This window comes from Fusarium tjaetaba, assembly GCF_013396195.1.
Source record: "Fusarium tjaetaba strain NRRL 66243 chromosome Unknown NRRL66243_c0000023, whole genome shotgun sequence".
Taxonomy (NCBI): domain Eukaryota; kingdom Fungi; phylum Ascomycota; class Sordariomycetes; order Hypocreales; family Nectriaceae; genus Fusarium; species Fusarium tjaetaba.
The window spans coordinates 227,348-240,597 of record NW_023501219.1 but is presented as its reverse complement, the minus strand read 5'-3'; the positions used below and the strand labels follow the sequence as shown (position 1 = coordinate 240,597).

General features: G+C 47.8%; 7 protein-coding genes across 7 annotated transcripts; 5 read left to right on the top strand and 2 right to left on the bottom strand.

The window, feature by feature from the left end:
• Nucleotides 1-463: 463 nt before the first annotated feature.
• Nucleotides 464-2,297, top strand: FTJAE_1137 (uncharacterized protein; the record flags this gene model as incomplete). The annotated part of the gene is made up of 3 exons (XM_037344305.1): nt 464-661; nt 710-1,165; nt 1,311-2,297. The coding sequence occupies 3 exons, from the start codon at nt 464-466 to the stop codon at nt 2,295-2,297; spliced, it is 1,641 nt and encodes a 546-aa protein (XP_037211822.1).
• Nucleotides 2,298-2,712: 415 nt separating this feature from the next.
• On the top strand, nt 2,713-3,556 carry FTJAE_1136 (short chain dehydrogenase; the record flags this gene model as incomplete). The annotated part of the gene is made up of 3 exons (XM_037344294.1): nt 2,713-2,965; nt 3,012-3,223; nt 3,269-3,556. The coding sequence occupies 3 exons, from the start codon at nt 2,713-2,715 to the stop codon at nt 3,554-3,556; spliced, it is 753 nt and encodes a 250-aa protein (XP_037211821.1).
• A 75-nt stretch (nt 3,557-3,631) lies between these two features.
• On the bottom strand, nt 3,632-5,494 carry FTJAE_1135 (uncharacterized protein; the record flags this gene model as incomplete). The annotated part of the gene is made up of 3 exons (XM_037344283.1): nt 3,632-3,914; nt 3,966-5,291; nt 5,445-5,494. 3 exons carry the CDS (start codon nt 5,492-5,494, stop codon nt 3,632-3,634), a joined length of 1,659 nt encoding a protein of 552 aa, XP_037211820.1.
• Nucleotides 5,495-5,892: 398 nt separating this feature from the next.
• FTJAE_1134 (uncharacterized protein) lies at nt 5,893-6,801 on the top strand (the record flags this gene model as incomplete). Its single annotated transcript, XM_037344272.1, has 2 exons — nt 5,893-6,586; nt 6,635-6,801. 2 exons carry the CDS (start codon nt 5,893-5,895, stop codon nt 6,799-6,801), a joined length of 861 nt encoding a protein of 286 aa, XP_037211819.1.
• Nucleotides 6,802-6,991: 190 nt separating this feature from the next.
• FTJAE_1133 (cysteine dioxygenase) lies at nt 6,992-7,757 on the bottom strand (the record flags this gene model as incomplete). The annotated part of the gene is made up of 3 exons (XM_037344261.1): nt 6,992-7,086; nt 7,142-7,397; nt 7,446-7,757. The coding sequence occupies 3 exons, from the start codon at nt 7,755-7,757 to the stop codon at nt 6,992-6,994; spliced, it is 663 nt and encodes a 220-aa protein (XP_037211818.1).
• An 887-nt stretch (nt 7,758-8,644) lies between these two features.
• FTJAE_1132 (C6 transcription factor) lies at nt 8,645-10,651 on the top strand (the record flags this gene model as incomplete). The annotated part of the gene is made up of 1 exon (XM_037344251.1): nt 8,645-10,651. One exon carries the CDS (start codon nt 8,645-8,647, stop codon nt 10,649-10,651), a length of 2,007 nt encoding a protein of 668 aa, XP_037211817.1.
• A 422-nt stretch (nt 10,652-11,073) lies between these two features.
• On the top strand, nt 11,074-13,023 carry FTJAE_1131 (heterokaryon incompatibility 6 OR allele; the record flags this gene model as incomplete). The annotated part of the gene is made up of 1 exon (XM_037344240.1): nt 11,074-13,023. One exon carries the CDS (start codon nt 11,074-11,076, stop codon nt 13,021-13,023), a length of 1,950 nt encoding a protein of 649 aa, XP_037211816.1.
• Between the last annotated feature and the right edge of the window lie 227 nt (nt 13,024-13,250).

The following is a 13,250-nucleotide window of genomic DNA, read 5'->3' as shown; positions in this document are numbered from 1 at the left end:
CCAGCTAAGTGGCTACCCTCAGGCCATCTCAGACGCTGGAAACGACAGCCAGATCAGAAAGAACTAGCGGCAATCTGCCAATTAGGTATGCCTCAGCCGGGCCCGGGTTTAAAATTAGTCTATCGCCCGTCACTCCATACACGATCGTCCCCGGTGCACGCGGACTTAACATACTTTTAAGCCCGGCGCCCTATAGCGCATAAGTTCTGTGCGCTCTGTCATTCGGAGGCTGCTTCATTTCTCTGCTAAAGTCCTTGGCCAATGATTCTAGGTATCAATGGCCTCTAAAGCTTTCTCAATTAATGCCGGGCCCGCACAGCAACAAATCCGTTCGTGTAACACCTGCAAAAGTAAGAAGACGCGATGTGACAAGAACACACCATGTTCGTCATGCGCTTCTTCAGGCACAACATGCATTTACCCACCGAATGGACCGCGCGTTAGACGAACGAAGAAAACAATTATGGCCGAGATGGCTGGGCGTATTGCAAGTCTAGAGCGCAGTCTTGCCGAAGCAACTACACGTATGAATCTGCATTGTAACAGCTTCGAACCAAGCACGACTACGGATGAGCATGACTCACCCAACGACTTGCTAATACATAAGAGCTCGAGTAGCCAATATCTTGATGAGATAATGGTAACCCGATCTCTTGGTGAAGTGAGTTCTGCTACTATTGAGAATAATCGCCGTACTGACAGCTACCAGGACAAAAGCATTGCATCCGCGATTGTAACATCACAGTACGAACAAAGAGAACTTCAAAGCTCCCCCTTTGATACAAAGGGAATCATGTCCTCTCCCTGCTATACCCAGAATCCTTCTACATTTCACCCTAGCAAAGCTATTGCCATCCAGCTTTGGAATATCTACCTGAACAACGTCGAGATTATCCTCGGACTGAAGTTGACACACATTCCTACCGATGAAATCAGAGTTTACTCAACTATAGATGATCCCAGTGCTGCAAAGTTCGATGACCTTGCATTTTGCTTTAGCATCTACTTTGCAGCGGCTGTGTCACTTGAAGAGTCGACATCGCTCTTGCTGGATAAGAGCACCGACCTTCAGCGTTTCAAAATGGGAATCGAACAGGCCTTTGCTCATGGAGACTTTTTCAATCGGCCAACATCGACTGGTTTACGAGCGGCAGCTATATACCTCGTGAGCATTCTCCGCCACCATCCTTGTGTCTCATACCTAATCATCTGGAACTAAGTCAGCAATTCGCGTGCATAATCGAGGGAAGTCTGTTTGGACCCTCAACGGTCTCATCATTCGAGTAGCCCAATCTCTTGGACTCCATAAGGATGGCACCAAGCTTGGGTTGCCACCCTTTGAGTCGGAGCTTCGTCGAAGACTTTGGTGGCATATCATCACCAGGGATAGCCGGTCCGGTGAAGACTTTGGTTTGGAGGACCCCAATGACCTGCTATTGACATCAGATGTCAAACTACCCTTGAATATCAATGATGCGGACATCTTCTTTGAAATGGAGGAGTTACCAGTGGAGCGGACCGAATGGACCAGCATGACCTTCTCATTGATCAATTTCGACTTAGCTAAGGCCATGGAAAGTCTCAAAGCCCGTAACCCCTCAACATCGACGCTCAGAAAAGAAGGGAGGGACAAAATACTTCAAGAAGTGCATACTAGAGTCCAGACAAGGCTTGAGAAGTGCAACCCAATAACGCCGCACGAACGACTTACAGTCCACTGCGCAAACTATCTTCTACGAAAGCTCGACTTTGTCACAAACCAACAATGGCTCTTATTACAGAAGAGTGAAGTCAATGACGGCGTACTAAAAGAAGAAACACTTGTCGCTGCGTTGGACATCCTGGAAGCGAGGACAGCTGGCGATGATCCTTTTCTAGCGCAGTTCTCATGGGCTAAGAAGGTTCATCCGCAGTACCATGTGACATTGTATGTTCTGTGGTATTTGTGCACTAAGCCGCAAGGTCCACACGTCGAGCGCGCGTGGGTGGCTTTAGATAGAATCTTCGAACAGGAGATGGCTTTTGACTTCATTGGCTGTACTGGAGCTAAACCAGCTGTCTTGAAGGCGTTGAGGACAAAAGCCGAAACACTGAGGAAGAATCTGGACGCACCAACTGCAAGGGCTGGATGTAGCTTAGAACCTGCTACATCGACTGAGCTAGAGCACAGTGAGGACCCTTTGAAATTCATTGACCACTTTAATTTGGAGGAAGAAGTTTTTGAAGATGGAGTTCCATGGTCTTCATGGACTTTGCTGCTCCAGGACCTTCAAGCGGATCAAACGTTATTTCAATAAACTCATAGGTATTTTTCTTCTGGCCTAAGAGTTGCATCGCTATGGCGGACACAGGAAGTAAGAAAATATAAGACTTTAAAAGACAGTATTAGAATAAACTTAGTAAAGAATCCCTAAGCATAGGCTAGAATACCTAAATCTTTTTACGACTTAGAAATCAAGGCCTTGAATTTTCTTCTCCCTAAGAGTAGGTAATAGAATAATAATTACCTGAACATGCAGCACCATAGATAGCATCACAGTGTGAGAGACAGCAGCAAGCTCATTTTGGACTGTGGTCGCGACGGCGTTGCAGAGCCACTTCCTTAAATCCGAATTCCGTAAACCCGACCTCTTAGCTTATAAGGCGATGAACATTGGATGCACCCGGATTTTGAACAGATCTACCTGTGTGTGAGTCTATATGTCAGAAAAGATGACAATTATCCTAGTCACTGGCGCAAACCGCGGGATTGGTTATGCCATTGTGCAAGCCATCGCTACCCGCCTCCACTCATCTACCATCGTGCTTGGGTGTCGCCGAAAAGATTCAGCAAAAGAAGCGATTGAATCACTAATTGATAGCGGAATCAAGAGTAAACTTGGCTATGTTGAGTTGGATATTGAGGACGACGCTTCTATTGAAGCAGCAGTGATATCTCTGGAGCAAGAATATGGGAAATTGGATGGTATGTGCTCTGAGCATTGAGTGAAGCACAGAGCTGACCATGACAGTCCTTATCAATAACGCTGGCAAGGTTGAGCGAAGATCATCAGATAACCTGGCGGATACCCGGGCAGCATCCAACTCTTGCTTCAACAACCTTATCACCAGCAACGCTGTTGTCACCCACGCCTTTGGTAAACTGCTAAGAAAGAGCTCTGAGCCAAGAGTCATCATGATCTCGAGTGCTCGCGGCAGTATGGCCAGAACAAACAACAAAGAGGTTCGTAACCTAAAAACATTATGTACAAACACTAATCTTTGCTAGCTCCCTCCTGTTGCCAACATCGACTACTGCGTCTCTAAAGTTGGTCTAAATATGCTCATGTTGCACTTGCAAGCTGCCGAGAACCACAGTGATAATGAACCCAAGATAAAATTCTGGGCTGTGAGTCCAGGACATTGCAAGACGGCTTTTAACGGCTACAGGGGCAAGAAAGATCCCTTGGAAGGGGCCGAGGCAGTGGTGAGGTTGCTTGAGTCGGCCAATGGGGACATTGAACCTGGGACATTTTGGGAGTATGAGAATGGCGGTTTCCAGCAGGTTCCTTGGTAACTCGGTTGGAATGTCGGCACGGGAATATATAAAGGTAGAAGAATATCAGTATTTGATCTACCTCTTTTCACGTCGTCAAGAAGGCTCCAGACTGTTGAGGAACCCAATGAGCCAATCACCCCCAAACTTCACGTCAATCTCATGAGCACGTCGAGTCTTCATCGCTTCAACTGCTTCGACGCAGATGTTTTCTAGTACTTCTGTCTTTCGCGACGGCAACTCTTTAGCCATTTCTCCGAACCATGCGAGAGCTTTCTCAATAAGGTTGCTATCCCGCTCAAAGTCCGCGTGCTGGAGGTCATGTAGGTTATTGGCAGTCAGAAGCACCATTGAAGAAATGTAGGTACAAGTCGAGACCCTATTCATATCAGTGCTGTCCAGGTGTCATCGGGTGGGTGGGAAGTCTTACCATTTTAACCAGCAATATCTAGGCACAACGTACTCGAATAAGATCATGAAGTCTCGCGCCTGCCCTACCATTGAGTTCCAATCGCTTGGTAGTTGTGATGTGCCCAATCCTCTGCCATGATCACGCAGAACACCGACCCATTGCTCATCCCAAGCATGTGCCCTCGTGATTAACATCAACGATAGAAGACTATTTGTATGGAGGATACAGAAGAAAGCAGCAACTGAGGGGTTGTTACTCGTAGTTGTAATGACATCCGCAGCGCCGAAGTCTGATGGCACTGATGCTTTCCAATTGTTCAGTGCGAGCACGATATTCTCTCTTTTCAACCTTCGTTCTTCGGGTGTCCGTTTCCAGGCGCGAGTTGAATAGAGGTGGTCGTAGATGTCACCCTGGATACTAGCAAGCTGGACTCGAGCGAGGAAATAGTCCATGGTGGTGCTACCGTCAACGGTCGTGACTATACCAGCTTTAGAGTCACCGCTGGTAACAGTGCTGAATGACATCGGGAAGTCACGATCGATGTCCTCGTCGTTTTGGATAGACGGCTGCTGGGCGCGGAGACTGAGATCCTTATCAACGATGTATGCCAGCCAGAAGACGCGAGCATGTTGTTGTCTTTCAACGGGATCGAGATGTGCAGAATATGCACGGTTATGTAGACCGATCTTGTGTATGAGACGCATCGCTGTTGAGATCAAGACCAAGGCCGGCGTAGAGTCGTGTCCAGTTTGCAGCAGCATAGCCATTCCAATCAGTGTCTGAATGTTGATGAGCTGAGTCTGGCTGAGCGTTATGGCCCACAGAACCGATTGGGCGTGGCTCAGATAGCTTTCTGTAGTGCCATAAGGAGTCCCAACATTATTGCTCTCGGGCATCTGCTGCAGTGCCAAGGCTAGCACGACATTGATCGCGGCCCAGACGACGGGGTCGCGCTGCTTCGGTTCGAGAGCATACGTCTCTCCAACGAGTCGTAGAAGAGTGTCGGAATGAAAGAGGGGCAATAACGAGTTAACAGTATTTAGATAGACGCCAATCATGTGCATCGTCTGCTGTAGGGGCGGCAGTTTAAGAGAGTGGCGTATCTTTCTGACTTGAGCGAGGTCATCTTGGAAGTCTGCTTGGGGCGCCGCTGCGGGCACAACAGATGCGCTGTCTATTGCTTGTTTGTACTGGGCCTGCAGTTTAACATCAGCCTGTGTTCGCCGCAAAATTCTACAGTATACTACCAGTTGCTGTTGTAGCTCTTGCATCTGGGCTTGGAGGCTCCGGATCTCATCCTCTTTCTGAGGTTCATCATCTTGCAGAGCTTTAGGCTTCCACTTCCTGCTACGAGCAGTATGTGTACAATTGGTCTTGTAATTGACACAATTTGAGCATTTGGGCTGCAGTCCATCACACTTGATCTTTCGTGTATAACAGAGGTCGCACGCCTGATCGCCAATTAGCAAGTCGTCTGTATATACGGATGAGTATTACTTTTCTTGGTCGGTTGATCGGTTGCATATTGAGCTTTTGGTAGCGAGCATTAGCTGCGAAAGGTTTAAAGTGATGACAATGCTTCCATGGAGGGAGGTTATAGTGGTTCAGCCGCTTCCGCGGAAGCGGAGTTGGCTGACAAACCGCATATTTCTAAGGATTAGCTCTCCAACGACTCCATTCTTTCCGCGACTATGCCATTTTCGGCTTCCATGGAAGTTTCACTTCTGATCATCTTTTGCCTCGGTCATAATAGAGCTGATATGTAATGACTTCCATGGAGGGGGCTGGATGATTCAACCGGCGCTCTAGTGAGCAATCCATGGCAAAGAAAAAAACTCCAGCCTGAACTGGCATTCCTACAAAATCCCCGAGTTACCATTCCATTGAGTATCGTCACAACTACTTCGAATAGACTCAGTGCAAGCAACATTCTTCAAGAGCAACCATGGATAATTTTATCTCTTTCACCAAAACCTACCATAACAAGCCATACCCCTCCATTGACCCAACTCGCCCAGAGCTCAGTGCAGCCGGTAAATTTGTCGCCATCACTGGTGGCGGGACAGGTATTGGCAGATCAATTGCTATCGCTTTTGCACAAGCTAGAGCATCAACCATTGCTATTCTCGGGAGACGTCCCGATAGACTTGAAAGAGCTGCAGCCGAGATCTCAGAGGCCAGTGGGGGCAAAACAAATGTCATTTTCGAAGCCGTCGACATCAGCCAGCGCAGGAAATTGGATGCTGCGGTTGCAAACCTAGTCAAGAAGGCGAATGACGCCAACATTGATATTCTGATCAGCAACGCCGGCGTTTCTCCTAATGTAGGAGCTGTCGTCGGTTTCGATGAAGCGGACTTTCGTCAGGGCATTGAACTCAACATCATCGGCGCCTTCAACACCCTCCAGTCCTTCGGACCATTCCTGACCAGCAATGCCTACATCTTCAATACATCCACCGGATTGGTGCATCTGAGGCCGATCGCTCAAGGTTGGGCGTACACTGCCGTCAAAGCCGCCGTCTGGAAGATGTTCGAGTATCTGCAGGACGACAATCCCGACTGGCACGTTGTCCAGATTCAGCCCGGCGTCATTCGCACTGAGCTGAATGAGAGGTTTGACGTTGTTGGACATGATGATCGTAAGTCACCTTGAATGTTTGTGTATCACTAGCTGATTGATGATGTAGCTGCGCTTGCGGCTCAGTTCTATGTTTGGCTGGCGTCACCAGAGGCGGAGTTTCTGAAGGGCAAGTTTGTTTGGGCGAACTGGGATGTCGATGAGCTAAAGGCTCGCGCTGATGAGATAAAGAACTCTCTTCTCTTTAAGATTACTCTTAACGGTGTACCCATGTGAGGGAAAGACCTGTCACATGCACCTGTTTTGCCGGGGGCCGATCTCAAATTTTGTTAGGACAAGAACGATCAGTGTTATTCTTCACATAAAATTTTACGATCGTGAAATTGAATCAATATCTATTCTCTAAATCTTTTATGGTAGGGTATCAATGTATGTAAGGACTATCTCCAACTTTGCAGATATTTTCTTAACGAGCTTCGGCTTTTGTTATAAAGCTTGCACGACCCGTTGACTCGTCGAAGACATTATAACCGATATCAGCAGCATTTGGTGGAGTATATACTAATACATGTCAGTAAGAAACTCAATGTTAAGTTGTAGAGGCTTGGGAACTGACTGTGCAAAGAGACGGCCACTTGGGTAGGGTGAGGGTTATGCACTCGGTGAAGACCAATGTCGTCCGAGATGTATGTGACTTGATCGGCTTGGTATGTATTGGCACTCTTGATTGACAGAGGACGCTCTTCGCAACCCTTCTCGGGCATGTTGTAGATAGTTTCTGTCAACTCGCCTGCCAGCACTTTGAGGATGCAGTGGGCATTGGCGTGATCGTGAATAGGTGACCCCTTGCCTGGGTTCCAGACTAACAGGAGCTTGAGAGAAGTTAGCCTTGTGGAGAATTATGGATTGAAAATACTCACGATATTAGCCTTGTGGTTTATGTTCACAATCGCATTACGTGTGTAGTTCTTGTCTGGGCAGTTGTGATAATAGCGTGCCCAGTCGTTAGGGTTTGATGTGTATTTCTTGGCTAAGGAAATGAGGTAGTCCTCGTCGATGTCGTCACAGCCAATACCACCCTCCTCACCCAGATGTGCTTTCACGTCCCGGACAAAGTCGTCGAGCGAGTAAGTTTCGGGCTCTTCAAAGTCTGTGTAAGAAGTAAAGGCTTGGTGAGATGATTGGCACGGTGTAAGTGGCAGAGGAGCGAATCTTGTTGATACTGCAGCCATCGTGATGGAATTCTGATGTTTCGTGTGAAATGAGTAGATCAGATAATAATGCTGGGTCTTGAGGTGCAGAGGTGTACTTGTTTGTTGTGAATTGTTTAATTACAGTCCGGTTTGGACACTGCTATCAAGGTGCTATCTATAATAGAGCCGCATCTTCAATCGCCGAGCCGTCAATCCAATGTTCATTATTTACAAGTACCTTCGGGGATTCAAGCACTGCCGTGATTGGTCCGCAGTCAAGAGTTTAGATAACAGAAATCCCCGCCTGGATCTTGTTCGGCGATTGAAGACCTTGCACCAAAATAGAAACATTAGGGTTGCCCGTTGAGCTAAGCCACCTTGAGAAGCAACAAAACGAATGTCCTATGTTCGTTACAAATGCAATATTCAAGAGGTCAGAACTCTGTTCAATTTGACTTGTCTATGAGAACAATGCAGAATGATGAGTTGAATGGGAAAGAGAACAATGAACAATGGGATTCTCGGCTTTGAGATTGTAGATCCTGTGGATAGCTTCGGCTTATCGGCTGCTATCGACTGGCCAAGACGTGGCCTGATATCAGCTTATCAAAGCATTGACCATTCACAAACACGAGCCAAATCATCCTGTCTCCACTCAACATTCCTCAACTTCGTGTTTGCTTCTACCGTTGAGATAGCATGATACATATACATTCGTTCATTCATTCATTTCACTATCCAATCTCGTCCTGACCGCTGAAGATAGGATCATATGCTTGGGGTAATCTAACGATCCTCCCTGAGGCTCACGCCGTGGTTGCGCAATCTGTCCTGATCAAACCCTGCATATCTTTCAATCGCCGACTCACCCGAATCCACCTCCTTCTGATATTCCATCCTTACCGACTCACCGACCGCAGATCATCATGACAGCCTCAGCAAACGGATCAGTCAAATCAACCGGTATAGCAAGTCTCGCTTGCGTCGTCTGCAGAAAGCAGCATCTCAAGTGCGATGCGGGGAAGCCCTCGTGTTCGCGTTGCAAGGAGACGGAGCAAGTATGCTACTACGAACCATCGCGACGTGGTGGACGTCGCAAGAAGCATCGTTCGCCAGCTGAGGAACTTCAGCAGAGGAGTAGACAGCCCGTGATGCAAGCTTCTCAAGGCGATCAGCAATCTTCATATGTGGATTGCGTAACTGTGAATCCTATCAGTTTGCCCATCACTCCAACGTCGTCTTCCCAGGAATTGCCGTCTTCTGGAATAAGCCAGAGTACAGCTACGAGCAATGACTTGGTTGGAAGTGTCACCCGACACACCCGACAATCTCCCCGGGACGAAAATGTACAGACCCAACGACGGATTAGCGACGATCAAACCCCTGCTCAACAACCTCAACCTCAGAACGATAATGTCATGTCATATCTAACCCACCTTGACCCTAACATCATCACACAAACCTTTGGCAGCAATAGCTTGGGAACTCTCAACACTCCCGTGCAGCCATGTTCAGATGGAGACCGTCTCCTCCGACTGTACTATGAGAACTTTCACAATGCTCATCCATTCCTCGTGCCAAGCTCGGTGTTCACATCGCGGAATTATCCCCCGTATTTGCGACGCATGGTTGAGTTTGCAGGTTCTCATTATGCTTCATCTGGGCCTGACGCGCAATTACGCGCTGAAGTGGCGACTGATATGATGTCCGCCATCGAAACCTCAACTTACATGGTCCAATCGCTTTTGATCTACTCTATTCTCCTGTTTTTCAGTCGCGATCTCGATACCGCCAACAGAACGTTCGGCCAATGCACACAAATGGCCATGGACTTGGGCATGCATCTCGAAGACTTTGCATCGTCGAGACAACTCGACAATCCTATTGAGGCCGAGAGTTTGAGGAGAACTTGGTGGGAGATTTATGTTACCGATATCTCCATGGCTATACCTCCCAAGACCATGATCCTCCGATGCAGTAGTACGCCGCCCAAGGTTCTTTTGCCATGCGAGGAGGCCTTCTACAATGGCCGCTTAGACATTCCCCCATCACACCATGTTCTTGAGTTCAAGAGGCGGGTGCTCTCGACTGGCGACGTTGCTTTCTCCTCATTTAGCTATCGCATTGAAGCTGCGACGATTCTAGGGCGTGTCTTATTATTGAATCAGTTGAAGAACACCAGCCACGATCATACGCAGTCCATCGAAAATGCTCTTCTGAGCTGGTCGAACCACCTACCTTCCGGAAAGTTGGAGATCGTTGACTCATATGGTAACATCGATGAGATGATGTTCCAGGCACATATGATCATCGCCTTAGCCAGCATGCTATTACACCTCCCGCGCAGCAACTTATACCCTCTACTAGCAGACATCAAGGATCCCTTCCTACCTTTTGGCCAGAACCATCCTCTTTCATCTTCAACAAGTCTTATCCAAGGTATAAAAGCAACCGACGCTTCAAGAAGGATATCAGATTGCATATCGCTCTGCCCCAATGTCCCAAAACATACACCATTCGTCATCCCAGCGCTGGCACTATGCGGCTTCATTCAAATAGCAACATCTCAAGGCCATCCCGACGAATGCTTTGAGCACCACTACAACCGCGTCACACTCGTACTCGGATGTCTCAAGAGCGCCCGGCGCATGTGGCGCATGGCAGAAGCAGAATACGACCGTCTTCGCTGCTGCGCTTCAGAACTTATCGCCGACGCCATGGATAGGATGAATGCACTGCCTTTATCGCAGACAATACCCAACTCATCTTCTTCGATGCCTACAGCATCTGACCAGGGAGGAGATCTGACTTTAGTGTCGCCGGCGCGAGGGAACGCAGATTCGGGATTACCAAGGTTTGATCCTCTGTTTCTGGATCCTGTTTGTTATGATTATTCGTTGTTCAGCGCTTTGCCCGACTTTCATAGCTCCTAGAATGTCTTGTTTTGTTTGGAAAAGTGGAAAAAGGATACCCTGCAAGGCGAAATTGACTCTACTCATTTTGGCGCACCCATGTGCGATCTTTTCTCAATAAATAATTTCCGGATGGATGTTTCAGAAACTGGCTTCCGATTGACCGTCTTGCAGCCCCAAATATTCCAAGGTCATTTCATTGGTTGTGGTGCACACCCAATAGTGCTAAGCGCCAGAAGGCATTTCGTCGGGCGTTTTCACAGCCTCATCACAGCCCATTGTATTTTGACCTTCAAACTTTCCAGCAAGGCTCCTTCGGTCCATGATTTCTTCGCATGTCGCTCAATTAATCTAACAGGCATCAACTCACTGTAAAGTGTAAAGTACTTCAATGCAATTCCCTTTATCCAGTGCTTCTCGACCCTCGTTTCATCCTCGCCAACATGTCCACTCAAGACCTGTATCAAACCCCGCTCGACACCTCAAAACCCGAGATAAGATTACTGGAGATAGTTGAGGACAAAGATGTCGTCTCCTGTAAATTGCACACGGTCACCTTTAGCAAACAACTACAATTTGCAGCGCTATCCTATGTATGGGGGAGCGCAGCTGACAGGATCAATATCAACATCGACGGCGTTGAAGTCCCCGTTTCAAAAAGTCTCGCCCTAGCCTTGAAAGAAGTTCGAGGCTATTGGAAATACGAATTCCCCGACAGGGATCAATCCAAGTTCAGAATCTGGGTCGACGCTGTTTGTATCAACCAAGCCGACGCTGCAGAACGGACTGAGCAAGTCAAGCTCATGCGCGACATCTACTCATCAGCTGATCTTGTCCTCGGATGGCTAGGTGCTGATGAGAGCGATAAAATCTTGAGAGCTGTCACAACCATCATGGTCTTAAACAAAGCCTTCAGGACAGCAAAGTGGGATGTTGATAAGCTGATGGATCTGGAGTGGCTAAGATCTTGTGGTCTTACAAAAGAACCCGAATGTGACAGGTTCTGGGCATCGCTTGATGATCTAGCCCTACTCCCATACTGGCGACGTGTCTGGATCTTGCAGGAGAACGTCCTAGCCTCAACATTGTTCTACATTGCCCCGCGAGTTTGTATCGAGTACAGCTCTCTCATGAACGCGTGCCACATGTTCGAGATCCTTTCGATGAAGCTGAATGAGAAACAAGCTACCAAACCAAACTTTGTCCCAAGCCATATTTGGATGAAGTTCTGCCCACCCAGGGGTACCGGTTTTATCCAACTACGAAACATTCTCCGCTTTGATATCGCCAAGACGATGTATAAGGAAAGACTTACAGAGAGCCAGGCAGAGCAACAACGGACGGCGGTTCAACTTTCGGTCTTTGGTGGCACCCTTGAAGCTACGGATCCGAAAGATCATATATATGGCCTTCTGGGTCTCAGCTCATTGCCCCTCAGCCCCGACTACACTAAGAGCGTCAGAGATGTGTACGTGGACTACTGCAAGGCAGTACTCGACGTAGTCGGGAACAGCGACAAGAGAGTATTGCAATTTCTACGAGATGCTGGCTCTGGTGTTTTCCAGGATCCTCTTGGGTTGCCATCATGGGCACCGCAATTTCCATCAAGAGCGACTGATAATCCGACACTGATATTTGATGGAGAGTTCAACCTTGGTCGCATTTTCCATGGCATTCCACGACCAACTATCTCGGATGCTAAGTTACACCTCTCCGGCGTGAAATTACAGACGTTGAAGAGGGTTGGAGGAAACCCAGAGATCCAAAATCTGCAGAAGGGAGGTAGTCTCGCCGATTGGATACAAGACTACATCAGTCGTATACCATTATATCCAACCAAGATCCCTTCAATTTGGGCACTTTTCTTAGTTGTTGCGAGGATGCAGAAACTGGCACTGGACAAGCCGAGCATGTTGCTATTACTCAACTTCACGACGCGACTAGACCTCCAGATTCCAGAGAGCGATCGACCACGAGGTGTTTCGAAATACTTCCAGACACCTGAGGCTGATGGTCTGTCTATAATGATAATTCAAGATGGGGGAAACAACCCTGAGATGATGGCGTGCATTTCGCCATTCTTAGGCGGGCCTGATGAACTGAAGGCTAGGATGTTTGACGTTGATGCTCAACTGGTGTTTATGATGAAGCGAAATTACCATACCCGATTGTTTGAGACTGACGCTGGATATTTGGGAATGGGGCCACAGAACTGCAAGGTTGGAGATGTCATTTGTATTGTGGATGGATACGAGGATCTTGTTCTGTTGCGAAAGCGTGGAGACGATTATGAATACGTGGGACCTTGCATGGCTTATGGAATCACGGATATGTATATTAAGAGGAAAGTTGACGTTGGAGAGGTGGCAGTTGAGACGTTTCATTTAGTGTAGGTTGAGCTTATTCTGTAGTTGAGATCTATCCACTAGCTAAGTGCGAAGCTGCCCTATCTTTATATAGGCTAACCCGACATTCTCTACCACAACCCACTACAGCAGGCTTTAGCCTGTTATCTTCCGTAGTATAGTGGTCAGTATGCAAGCTTGTCACGCTTGAGACCCGGGTTCAATTCCCGGCGGGAGAGATCCAGCCACCTGCGACACGCAGGTCATTCTTTTTG